Here is a 13410-nt window from a genome sequence, read left to right as displayed (position 1 = left end):
TGTATCTGACGAGCGAAAGCGAGTTGAATACATTTTTAAGCAACGAGTTGTGAGATAAATGGTATCTAACGGACACGAATGTAGTATTCTATTTCTTACATAACTTCACAAAACAGTTTTAAAATAAACTAAAACCTATGTACGGCCATAGCGCTTAAAGTGAATTTCAGGTTAACGTGTACGTCACACAGTGATCGATTTGGCCGTGCTTTTTTTCATTTGATGATATGGCCTTGGTGACCTGGTCATCATCTAAGAGCAGCCTGTCGTATGTCTCTAAAATGTTATCGCACATATATGTGATAACAAGTATATGTTATTAAAAATAAAAAATTAAATGATGTTCTCACCAACGGGTGTCAAAATAACTATACTTGGGATAATTTAAATCATTAATCATATCGTCGGCGAAATGACAAAACCTCGTAACTACACTTTTCAAAATTTTACTGGAGAGCAAAACAACTGAATATTTTTCGAAAAATACGTTATTTTGTTATAGTCGTTGTTATGCGAACATATTAACAGTTAATAGTGATAACTACTTAATAGTGGGTGTACCATGGTTACGGCTACGTCCGAAATTATGACGTTTTACTCTGTGTCGGGTCTACAAATGTACTTACGACATTTTATACCTGAAATGTCGTTGAAAATGTCAGTTACGACATTTTGATCTAGAATTTAACACAGGTTGAAGGAATGAGGCAAGATCTATACATGGATTAAATACACATACATGTGCAATTAACTGTTTTTATTTACATGTAATCCATGTAATGTGTGAACATAATACAATGCTGAGCGTCATGTCCACACTAGCTTCCCGCTTTGTAGATACGACGTTTTGTCATTTTGTTTCTTGGACCAGTTTGTCATGTGACAGTCAACCACTTTCTAATAAGCCGATAGTTACGATCTTTTGACAAAAGCAGAATATGAACATTCTAACTCTAGAAATTCCAAAAAGTGATTTCTCGCCAAAAGCGTAGTTACGACCTTTTGTCATTTCGCCGACGATATATGAAATCTCCTCGAGAGTGGCTGTCCTCCTATAGGTGAGGCACCATATAGAGAATCTCTCTCGCTTTTTCTCTCCCTCCATCTCTTGTTCTCTCCCTCTCTCTCTCCCCTCCCCTATCTCCCCCTGTCTCTATTTCTCTCTCTTTCTCTATCTCCCTCCCTCTCCTCTTTTTCTTTTTCTCCCTCTATCTCTCTCTCTCTCTCTCTCTGTGTGTGTCTTTCTTTGTATTTAAAACAAGTACATAAAATAGTGAACAATGACGACGACATACCTGTTACTCGAGTTGTGGTGGTTTCTGTCGGTGCTTGTTCTGTAAGAGAAACGAGTCGTGTGCACACATTGATGTTTGTCTGTAATTTACCCACACCGTGACACTTGCATCGGTATCAGTGCTATATCACTGAGAAGCTAGTGATCATGTAATGAATGATAACGAAACGACATATAAACGAACGAATGAATGAATGAGTGAATGACAGATCAGCACATATAAACGAATGAATTAATGAATGACAGACCATCACGATAAAACATACAATAATAATAAAGGTACTGGGTGTCAAACAATGGTGTGCATAGGAAAATAATTGTTGACATTAAACAAAAATTATATAATTATGTGACATTTAAATGAAACCAAATAGAAAGACATAAAGAAATAAAACAAGAGACACACTTACTGATGCAGGTGCGATTAACGTGAACCCAGCCCGTGCGACAAGAACATGCATAGGAACCTAGGCTGTTAGAACAGAGTTGTGTGACGTCACACGAGTGTGTTTTCTCGGAACATTCGTCCACATCTGGAATCAACAAATATCTTGAATATACAATATTTGTTTTACAATAGAACTGAGTTAATTGACGCCACACTGGTGCGTTTTCTCGGAACATTTGTCAAAATCTGGAATCAACAAATATCTTTAATATACATTATGTTTCTACAATAGAACAGTTCAATACTTTAATAGTTTATATTGTGGGGAGGGGAACTCAATATTGGGGGGGGGGGGGGGGGGGGGCAACCCACACTATGTATGTATGTATGTATGTATGTATGTATGTATGTATGTATGCATGCATGCATGCATGCATGCATGTATGTATGTGTGTGTGTGTGTGTGTGTGTGTGTGTGTGTGTGTGTGTGTATGTATGTATGTATGTATGTATGATTTTATAAAATTTAATAGTTAAAAAACGTTTGATTGGGGGTACGGTCCCCGTGCTCCCCTCCCTACGCCACTGGAGTTAAATGACATATGTGCTAAATCTGCAATATTTTTTCCCAATAGAATATAGTTATATGACGCCACAGTAGTGCATCTTCTGGGATCATACGTGAACATCTGTTATCTACAGATATTTTAAATATAAGTTCTATAATATATTTTGCTATAGAAGAGTTATATGACGCCACACGAATGCGTCTTATAGGATCACCCATCAATATCTGGAATCAGCAACAATGTTAAATATGTACAATCTCTTTTTTCCCTATAGAAGACAGTTATATGACAACCACACGAGTGCGTCTTCTAGGAATATGCGTCAATATCTGGAATCAACAATTATTTTAAATCTACAATTTCGTTTTCCAACAGAACAAAGTTATATGACGCCACACTACAACAGTCTTCAATATCAGGACTCAACAAACATCTTAAATCTACAATATGTTTTTCCTACAGATCTAAAAGAGGGTTATATGACGACACACGAGTGAGTCTTCCTGTAACATCCGTTATGTAGAATACAAAAACCGCAAACCCATTCACACACAAAACAAAATATAACAAAAAATCAAGCAAAAACAACAAAAGCAAAAACATAAATTAAAGAAAGAAAGAAAGAAAGAAAAATAAAAGATATGATTTTTTTTAACCAAGCTCTGACAGAACATTTGTAGAGATGTCAGATGTCTTGTCCATGACAATGGTTGAAATGTGTCTTACAGTTAACAGTTTTCCTCGTTTAGTGATATGAACATTCAAAGCACATGAGGAATATAGGCAGAGTTCAGCCAGACTGAGCAGAAAAACGTTGCTAGACTGGTTTAGGCGCTTCACGGTAAACCAATTGGCCACGTCTTGTACCAATCAAATAGTTCACGAACGTTTGCAAAACGTTAGCTTGCTGAACGTGGAGATAGTGTACTAAATTGTATCTGAACATGCGTAAAGGGTTTGAAAAGTTTAAAGTGTGTTGTGTTTAACGACACCACTAGAGCACAATGATTTACTGATCATCGGCTATTGGATGTAAACTATTTGGTCCTTCTGACATATAGTCTTAGTGAGGAAACCCACTACATTTTTACATCGATAGCAAGGAACAGTTTACATGCTCCTACAGACAGGGTAGATCATACCACGTCCTTTGAACACTGGCTGGTGCGACAAATAGGCCAGTGGACTCACGGACGAGGATCGATCTTAGACCGACAGCGCATCAGGCGAGCGCTACGTCTCGCCACAAACATGCAGCACTGCTGATGGCGTCATCTACACTCTTCGAGTAACCTAATGATACTGATAACTGAAATATTTTCGCCTAATACATAATGATATTCAAGTCTAAAAATCAAAGCAATTATAATATTTTTTTTTTTTAAATTAATAAACATGCTCTAACTTACCTTGACAGGTGTTGTTCGTATACACGAATCCTTTCTTACAGTAACAGTAAAACGACCCACGTGTGTTGTTACAGGATGCATTCGGACAGGTTAACCTGTCCCGGCATTCATCAACATCCTCGTCACACGTATCGCCTTTCCAATCGGATGTACACTGGCAGCCATCTTTGTGATGACACGTAGCGCCGTTCTGGCAGTTACAGGGAACAGAACAGTTCGCCCCCCAGTGGAATTTGTCACACGCTAAATACAGAAATAAATAATGACACTTCTACGAAAAGATAAATAAGTAAATAAATAAATAAATAAATAAAGAAAGAAATTAAAAAAAAGAAAAGAAAAAAAAGTACCTATACATCATCTACTAGTGTGTTTGTTTTAAGAAATGTGACCCCCCCCCCCCCCCCCCCCCCGTCCTCCAACCAAATAACACATAGTACATTAAGCTTATTCAGAGAGTTATCCAGGCATTCTGTAGTATGGAATATGGGCCCCAACCCAAAAGCATGTTTGATATGTAATTTGTTTTAATTGTGTCAGTTCTGGTAAATTAGGCTCTAATGAAATTATGGATCGATAAAAAACCCCAAAACAAACCCAACCCCCCCCCCCCCCCCCCCCAATTTAAAAAAAAAAAAACAGAAAAATATTAACAAAATCCCTAAACTATATCCAATTCCAAATTACCTGCACACGTCACCATGTCATTCTGCAGCTTGTATCCATGGTTACAGGAACACGTGAAGGTCGCCGACTTGGAATCGCAGGCGAAAGAATATGGCGGACCTTTACACGGGTTGGACACACATGGATCCGGCGCTGGGAAACAAAAACAACAATAACATTATTAGAGTTTATATACTAATCACCTGCCTCACTGGTGTAGTTGCTGTGCCAGTTGTTACATGTAATGCTGACAGGCCTTGACCTTAAGTGGTTTTTTCAGTGGTAGCCCACCGGGCTACCAGATTATAAAATCTAGTAGCCCTCAGTAAACACAAGTAGCCCCATAACTTTTTAATAAATGATAAACAGAGAGAAACAAGGAAACATTTTTTTATTTTTTTATTTTTTATTTAAACATGTTTTAGCGTATTTAAAAAAATAAAAAATAATGAGCAAATAAACCTTGAAATATACACTTACGAAAACTACATTATAGCCCTTAAACCGGCCTGGTGGCGTCGTGGTTAGGCCATCGGTCAACAGGTAGTAGGTACTTGGTTCGGATCCCAGTCGAGGCATGAGATTTTTTATTCAGATACCGACTCCAAACCCTGAGTGAGTGCTCCGCAAGACTCAATGCCGTAAACCACTTGCACCGACCAGTGATCCATAACTGGTTCAACAAAGGCCATGGTTTGTGCTATCCTGCCTGTGGGAAGCGCAAATAAAAGATCCCTTGCTGCTACAGCGACAGCGGGTTTCCTCTCAATATCTGTGTGGTCCTTAACCATATGTCCGACGCCATATAACCGTAACTAAAATGTGTTGAGTGCGTCGTAAAATAAAACATTTCCTTCCTTCCTTCTTGTGTGGTACTTAACCATATGTCCGACGCCATATACCCGTAACTAAAATGTGTTGAGTGCGTCGTTAAATAAAACATTTCCTTCGTTACTTCTTGTGTGGTCCTTAACCATATGTCCGACGCCATATAACCGTAACTAAAATGTGTTGAGTGCGTCGTTAAATAAAACAGTTCTTTTCATTATAGCACTTAAAGGGACAAACCCTAGTTTTTAAACACTACAGCATATGTTTCACTATTAGAGCAGTTTATGATCACTTAAATCAAACATCACTTATATTTTATTGTTTAGATTATCCATTTCCGTAGAACCGAAGTGTTTCTGATCATCCTGTTGTTTCTAATACCACAAAATACATTTTTATATTTTAAAAAAATGCACGTGCGTCTGAGAAGTAGCGGTTATTGATTCGAGTTTTAGTCTATTTTTTAAAGGATATTTTCCGATTTTAACGTCACAGACTCTTCTTTCACTCTATTAAAACTTGATCCAAATGTGTTACACGTTTGTATATTAACTAAACTTAGTATCAATTTTTACGAGCTAAAACTAGGGCAGTCTGGTAGGTACTGAGGTCGCATGTCCACACGGGTTCCCACCCATAGCGAGTTTAACGACTTAATGGGAAGGTGTAGGACCACTACTTCTTTCTCACTAACCATTAACCCATTGTTCTGGACAGACAGCCCAGATAGCTTAGGTGAGCGCTTTACCACTGGGCTACGATCCATCCATCGATAACAGGACCTACCCTGGGGGGGGGGGGGGGGGGGGGGGCAGTTGACCCCCCCTGAGAATATCACTTTTTTTTAAACTCCAGAAAATAACATACACATCTCAGTATTTCATTTGTTTATAAAAAGTAGTATTCTAAAGACAAAACAACAACAAACCACCATAAACAACAAACAACAAACGACACCTTCAAAGCACCCAAACTATTTGCACAAACATTAGATTCTGAATCCTAAATATAATATATATTTTGGGGGGCAGAAGGCTGGGTGAATTGTTAAATAGGTGAATCAATGGATGGATAATAAAAACATTATTATTAGACAATATATATATAACAGTGGCGTAGGAACCTGCCAAAAAGTGTGTGTGTGTGGGGGGGGGGGGGGGGGGTGTCACACTTTTATATTTTATATTTACACACTTTTACACTATTATAAAGCAAATATAAAGCAAAATATATGAAAAATGCCCCCCTCCCCTTGACTTCCCCCGCTTCCTACGCCAGTGTTAAACAAATTATAACAATAGTTACCATAGCAACTTGTTTGGTTTGGATTGAGGCGATACCCTGAAGGGCATTTACAAGTCAGCTGACCTCCCACGGCTGTGCAGTAGGCGGGGTCACTGCACGTGGTGTTAGACCCCACGCACGGGTCATCTTCTGGAACTGGAACATGAACACACGAAGAAATTGAAACATTATTGCTAACTAAAGGCAACGCAACACGATATGAGTGACCCGTACGATATTAGCCACGATAATAGCTGGTTGCACACCAACCGATGAAAACGTAATGTTTGTCTTGTCAATCGACTGTTTATGTGAATATTCTCGTACAAGGCGCTCGCATAGTGTGGCTTAACCTTTAGATTAGCGGGTATAGTCAACCAGTGGCGGATCCAGAAAGTCCATTTGGGGGTGGTGGGGATGACATGAGGCGGAATGCCAATGGAACTTGGAGGGGAGGGGGGGCGGACCCCTGACCCCCTAGATATTGAAGAACCGACTAATGAATTCTGGGTAAAGTTAGTGTGTTGAATGTGTAAGCATCAAACAGTGATGTCACTAGTTTATGCGTGTGACACTCTCAAAATTGTCCCTTGAAATATTAGTTTTTCTAGTAAATGAAATTACTTAGTTGTAGCTTTTTATAGCAATATATTTGAAGGTATAGTCTTAATGTTTCAAAGCAAAAATTGATAACAAAACGTTTGGCGGGAACCCCCATTAATACAAATTTGTCATTACATGTTTAATCTGTGTGATGTATACAGTAGCCTAGTATATTAATAGAATCTATACCTCACAACGGTGATTGATTCTTTTTCTTGCCCATTTAATTACAGTAATAAAACATTAAGTTTGTAAGCTACGTACGGTTTGTTTATTGTAGAATGATTCGTAAACATTTCATGTACAAACAATGAAACTCATTTAATCATACGCTGAAAAATATAATCCAACTTATGCAATGACATAAAAATGCAACAACTTAACAATAAATATTAAGTTGGAAATATTAATTTGTTTAAATATTTATTAAACAATGATACAATGTGAAATGGCAAACAGAATTTTGAAAACCATGAGTTATGACGTCAATCGTCGTAAAACATGAGTTATGACGTCACGCGTATGTAGAAATCGTCTAGCACCGTGCAAAAGCTGGATAACTCTGTTCAGTGGGCAAGAAACAGTGTATACAGTACCTCTCTCGCAGGTCTTTCTGTCGTGTTTCAGCCTGAAGCCGACGTCACAGTCGCAGCTGTAACCGCCTTCGTAGTTCGTACAGTTCTGTTGACACCCGTGAATACCCAGCATGCACTCGTCGATGTCTGAACAAGGAAGGAAATGTTTTATTTAACGACTCACTCAGTACATTTTATTTACTGTGTCACTGTGTCGGTCATATGGTTAAGGACCACACAGATATTGAGAGAGGAATCCCGCTGTCGCCACTCCATGGGCTACTCTTTTCGATTAACAGCAAGGGATCTTTTATATGAACTATCCCACATACATGATAGTACATACCACGGCCTTTGTTACACCAGTTGTGGTGCATTGGCCGGAACGAGAAATATGTCTAAACATTTAAATATGAACAAAATGAACGAAGGACCAGTATATATATATATATAAAATGAAATGAGACTACAGCAATAAACTGGCCAGACGAAACACTGTATGACGACAAACCCTGTCACATTGATCACCAATGACAGAACTGGCAGCGTTAACTTTGATATCAAAAGTGGCGGGTTTTTCTCTATTTTATTTTTTATTTATTTATTTGTTTTGGGGGGTGGGGGGTGGGGGGGAGGAATAGGGTTTTTCTTTTGTCTTTAAACATTTGTGTCTTGTTCTCTTTTCTTCTTTTTCATATTGAAGGCCATTACATTGTAATTGTTAATGAAACAATATAATTATATTCTGATTCAGCTTTCTGCATATCAAAAGTCACTTCAGATATAAAGTACATGTGTAGTATATAATATATATATATATATATATATATATATATATATATATATATATATATATATATATATATTGTTGTTGATAAGAATGACATTCTATAGCATGCAGAGTTGCCGACATTCCTCCTTTTTTTCATTCATTCATTCATTTTATTCACATCAATCCATCCATCCATACATCATCCATCCACTCAATTTTTTTCTTTCTTTCTTTCTTTCTCTCATTCATTCATTCATTCATTGATCGATTCATTCATTGATCGATTCATTCATTCATTCATTCATTCATTCATTCATTCATTCATTCATCCATCCATCCATCCATCCATCCATTCATTTATCTATCCATCCGTCCGTCCGTCCGTCCGTCCGTCCGTGCGTTCGTTCGTTTGTTCGTTCGTTCATTCATTCATTCATTCATTCATTCATTCATTCATTCATTCATTCATTCATTCATTCATTCATCCATCCTTCCATTCATCCATTTGAAAGTAATGTTGCCAGTAACTCACCTTCACAGACTGAGTCATGTTCAGTGTAACCACGACGACAACGACACAGAAAACCACCATCGGTGTCTATGCACTCGGTGTTGTTGGAGCAGTTGTTTGATGACGTCAAACATTCGTTGATATCTGACAAAGAAGAAAGTTCATATAACAGTCTTATAATGTTACATGGGCTGCTTTATATCTGACAAAAAACGAAGGAAGGAAATGTTTTACGTAATGACGCACTGAACACATTTTATTTATGGTATATACGGCGTCAGACATATGGTTAAGGACCACACAGATATTGAGAGAGTAAACATTATGTCGCCACTTCATGGGCTACTCTTTTCGATTAGCAGCAGGGATCTTTTATATGCACCATCCCACAGACAGGATAGTACATACCACCTCCTTTGTTACAAAAGTTGTGGAGCACTGGCTGGAACGAGAACTAGCCCAATGGGTATGTGAGAAAGAACAAATTCCACATAACAGCGTTATAATGTTATATGGGCTGGCTTATATGTGACAAAGAACAAAGTTCAAATAACAATCTTACAATGTTATATGGGCTGGTTCATATGTGAGAAAGAACAAAGTTCAAAAAACGACTGGAAAATCAAAGGCTGTGGTATGTACTCTCCTGTTTGTGGGATGTTGCATATAAAAGATCCCTTACTACTAATGGAAACATGTAGCGGGTTTCCTCTCAAAGAATATATGTAAAAATTACCAAATGTTTCACATGATTAGTCAATGATTAATAAATCAAGGTCCTCTAGTGGTGTCGTTAAACAAAAACAACAAACTATAAGTCGTCATAGGAAACTAGCTAACTAATCATTAGCAGCAAGGGATCTTTTACAAATGTACTTTCCCAAAGGCAGGACAAGCAACAAAAGACCCACAAACAACTCACAAAACAACAATCTTACTTGAACAGGTTTCGTTAACCCTTTGATAGCCGACCTCACACTGACACAAGTAGGAGCCGATCGTGTTGTGGCAGTCTTCATGTTGTAGAGAACAATAACAATAACAAAACAACAATCTTACTTGTACAGGTTTCGTTAACCCTCTGGTAGCCGACGTCACACTGACACAAGAAGGACCCCGTGTTGTGGCAGTCTTCATATTGTTGAGGACAATAACAATAACAATCTTACTTGTACAGGTTTCGTTAACCCTTTGATAGCCGACCTCACACTGACACAAGTAGGAGCCGATCGTGTTGTGGCAGTCCTTATGGTGTTGAGAACAATAACAATAACAAAACAACAATCTTACTTGTACAGGTTTCGTTAACCCTCTGGTAGCCGACGTCACACTGACACAAGAAGGACCCCGTGTTGTGGCAGTCTTCATATTGTTGAGGACAATAACAATAACAATCTTACTTGTACAGGTTTCGTTAACCCTTTGATAGCCGACCTCACACTGACACAAGTAGGAGCCGATCGTGTTGTGGCAGTCCTTATGGTGTTGAGAACAATAACAATAACAAAACAACAATCTTACTTGTACAGGTTTCGTTAACCCTTTGGTAGCCGACCTCACACTGACACAAGTAGGACCCCGCCGTGTTGTGGCAGTCATCCTGTCCTGGACGGAGGAGAAGCCGGCGCCTGTGTCCAGGGCAGGCGTGCGCTACATCAGCTTGCTCTGAATGTGCACGTGAATTATCTTGAATCTTGACACTTGTGGCAGTCTTTATGGTGTTGAGAACAATAACAATAACAAAACAACAATCTTACTTGTACAGGTTTCGTTAACCCTTTGGTAGCCGACCTCACACCGACACAAGTAGGAACCGATCGTGTTGTGGCAATCTTCATGTTCTTGAGAACACGGACGTTGTCGTGGGTCGGAGCACTCATTGACGTCGTCGGTGCAGTTGACGCCGGACCAGCCGTCGAGACATATACAGCCGCGGATCGTGTCGCAGTGGTCGAGGTTGTCACACGCGCAGACGCTGTCACAGTTGTGTCCGTAATGTGTGGAGTCACACGCTGAAACACGCATATATTCCATAGATTGTTTGTTTGGTTTGTATTTCTCTGCAACAGTTAAGCAGTTTCATAAATTTTATATAGCACATAGGCTAGACGTCAGAAGTGTCAAGAGTGTGCATACGGGCAACCAGTTCTTAATATAATATATTTGGCCCCCTCCCTCACTTCAAATTCAAATTAATATATACCCCCCCCCCCCCCGACACTGTCACTAATTCGACACAAATAACAAAACGGTTTATAAACAATAAACAATAATTATTACCAAACTTTGTAACCACTAACCCAGATAGCTGTGTGTGTGTGTGTGTGTGTGTGTGTGTGTGTGTGTGAACGTGCTTGAACATTAATTGGATATAAGCACGAAAATAACTGTCTAAAAAACAAACACGTTAATTTCTTTCTTTTCGTTTCTGTGTGTTTGTTTGTTTTGCTTTGTCTAGGTTTCGTTTTTGGGTGTTTGTTTTTTTGTTAAAGATATTTAAACTCACCTCGACATGATGTTGCGTCTGGCTGTAGTTTATAACCTTCGAAACAGGAGCACGTAAATCCACCATTAGTGTTCCTACACACGTGATTACAAACACTGTCATCACCGGAGCACTCGTCTACGTCTACAAACACAAAACAAGAACACAGTCCACTGAAATACAGTATGACGATTACAAAAAACAACACAGTCCACTGGAATACATTATGACGATTACAAAAAACAACACAGTCCACTGGAATAGATTATGACGATTACAAAAAACAACACAGTCCACTGGAATACAGTATGACGATTACAAAAAACAACACAGCCACTGGAATACAGTATGACGATTACAAAAAACAACACAGTCCACTGGTATACAGTATGACGATTACAAAAAACAACACAGTCCACTGGAATAGATTATGACGATTACAAAAAAACAACACAGTCCACTGGAATACATTATGACGATTACAAAAAACAACACAGTCCACTGGAATACAGTATGACGATTACAAAAAACAACACAGTCGACTGGAATACAGTAAGACGATTACAAAAAACAACACAGTCCACTGGAATGCATTATAACGATTACAAAAAACAACACAGTCCACTGGAATACATTATGACGATTACAAAAAACAACACAGTCCACTGGAATACAGTATGACGATTACAAAAAACAACACAGTCCACTTGAATACATTATGACGATTACAAAAAACAACACAGTCCACTGGAATACATTATGACGATTACAAAAAACAACACAGTCCACTGGAATACAGTATGACGATTACTAAAAACAATGATGACGAAATTAACAAATTATAATAATTAGATCAGTATTTCACGATGGGCGGACGTAGCCCAGTGATAAAGCGCTCGTTTGATGCGCAGTCGGTTTAGGATCACTCTATTTCTTGTTCCAGCCAGTGCATCACGAATGGAATATTCAAGATCCAGGTATGTGCTGCATATAAAACATCTCTTGCTACCAATGGAAAAATGTGGCTGGTTTCCTTTCTAACTGACTATAATATTATGTCAAAATTACCAAATGTTTAACATCATATACATTAATGCGATCTAGTGGTGTCGTTAAACACAAAAAAAAAAAAACCGTTTAAAACTGTTCCATCATGTTTGAAAATACCAGGCGTGTGATGAATCACTACACCTCACCATAAGTTCCAGGCGAGCGATTTGCATTCCAAAGGAATAATCTTGAGCACATCTTGCACTTATTGACAAAAATAAGTTTAGATTAGCACACGTTGGTAAAATCACTGAAACAGTATAATAATATTCAAACAGCAACAACCTTTGGGAGGTGCGCTGTTACCGCATTTTAGGCGGGTGATAAAAGAAACTTCTGAGATACACTGTCGCAACGTGTGGGCGAGTAAGCGCGATTGCGCACCTCGTATACCAGTGTTCTGTGAAGGACCGATAAGATTTAAATTATTATGATTAGTTTTAAACATGGGTATAATTAAAGTTTTAAAGGAAATTATTTTTTCTTAAATAAACCCACCCAGTTTCAACAAATAATATTATATTTTACCATTGATTCATTTAGCAATAAATACGTTTTGAAAACTAATATCATCCACAGGTGCAACTCATATCTAGGCCCATCGGGCTATTTCTCGTTCCAACCAGTGCACCATGGTATATCACTGGCCGTGGTATGTGCTATCCTGTGTATGGGATGGTACATATAACATATCCCTTGCTACAAATGGAAAAAAAAGAAAGATCTGACATCCAATAGCCGATGATTAATAAATCAATGTGCTCTAGTGATGTCGTTAAACAAAACAACATTTTACTAGTGTGACCCATTGACCTTACCCTTGCAGGTCTTGTTGTCTGAATTGAGCTCGTATCCAATTGCACAAAAGCAATAAGGTTGTCCTTCAAACACTTTACATCCTTGTTGACAGCCCATTCCAGATATGTCTCTACACGGGCTAGATGCGGGGTCTGAGAGAATAAACGGAATATGG

General features: G+C 38.5%; 1 protein-coding gene across 1 annotated transcript in view; it reads right to left on the bottom strand.

Moving 5' to 3' along the window:
* The window catches only part of LOC121373606 (fibulin-1-like), a 34820-nt gene extending 21437 nt beyond the window's left edge, over window positions 1-13383 (bottom strand). The window contains exons 1-10 of the mRNA XM_041500300.1: window positions 13256-13383; window positions 11409-11531; window positions 10660-10914; window positions 8924-9046; window positions 7641-7766; window positions 6463-6597; window positions 4348-4479; window positions 3661-3903; window positions 1705-1827; window positions 1296-1334 (exon numbers count right to left, since the gene is read on the bottom strand). Coding sequence (XP_041356234.1) covers window positions 1296-1334; window positions 1705-1827; window positions 3661-3903; window positions 4348-4479; window positions 6463-6597; window positions 7641-7766; window positions 8924-9046; window positions 10660-10914; window positions 11409-11531; window positions 13256-13352 — 1396 coding nt within the window. The 5' untranslated portion in view covers window positions 13353-13383. The remainder of the gene's footprint in view (window positions 1-1295; window positions 1335-1704; window positions 1828-3660; window positions 3904-4347; window positions 4480-6462; window positions 6598-7640; window positions 7767-8923; window positions 9047-10659; window positions 10915-11408; window positions 11532-13255) is intronic.
* Between the last annotated feature and the right edge of the window lie 27 nt (window positions 13384-13410).

This window comes from Gigantopelta aegis, chromosome 5, assembly GCF_016097555.1.
Source record: "Gigantopelta aegis isolate Gae_Host chromosome 5, Gae_host_genome, whole genome shotgun sequence".
NCBI classification, from domain to species: domain Eukaryota; kingdom Metazoa; phylum Mollusca; class Gastropoda; order Neomphalida; family Peltospiridae; genus Gigantopelta; species Gigantopelta aegis.
The sequence above is the reverse complement of the archived record's forward strand: the minus strand, read 5'-3'. Positions and strand labels throughout refer to the sequence as shown.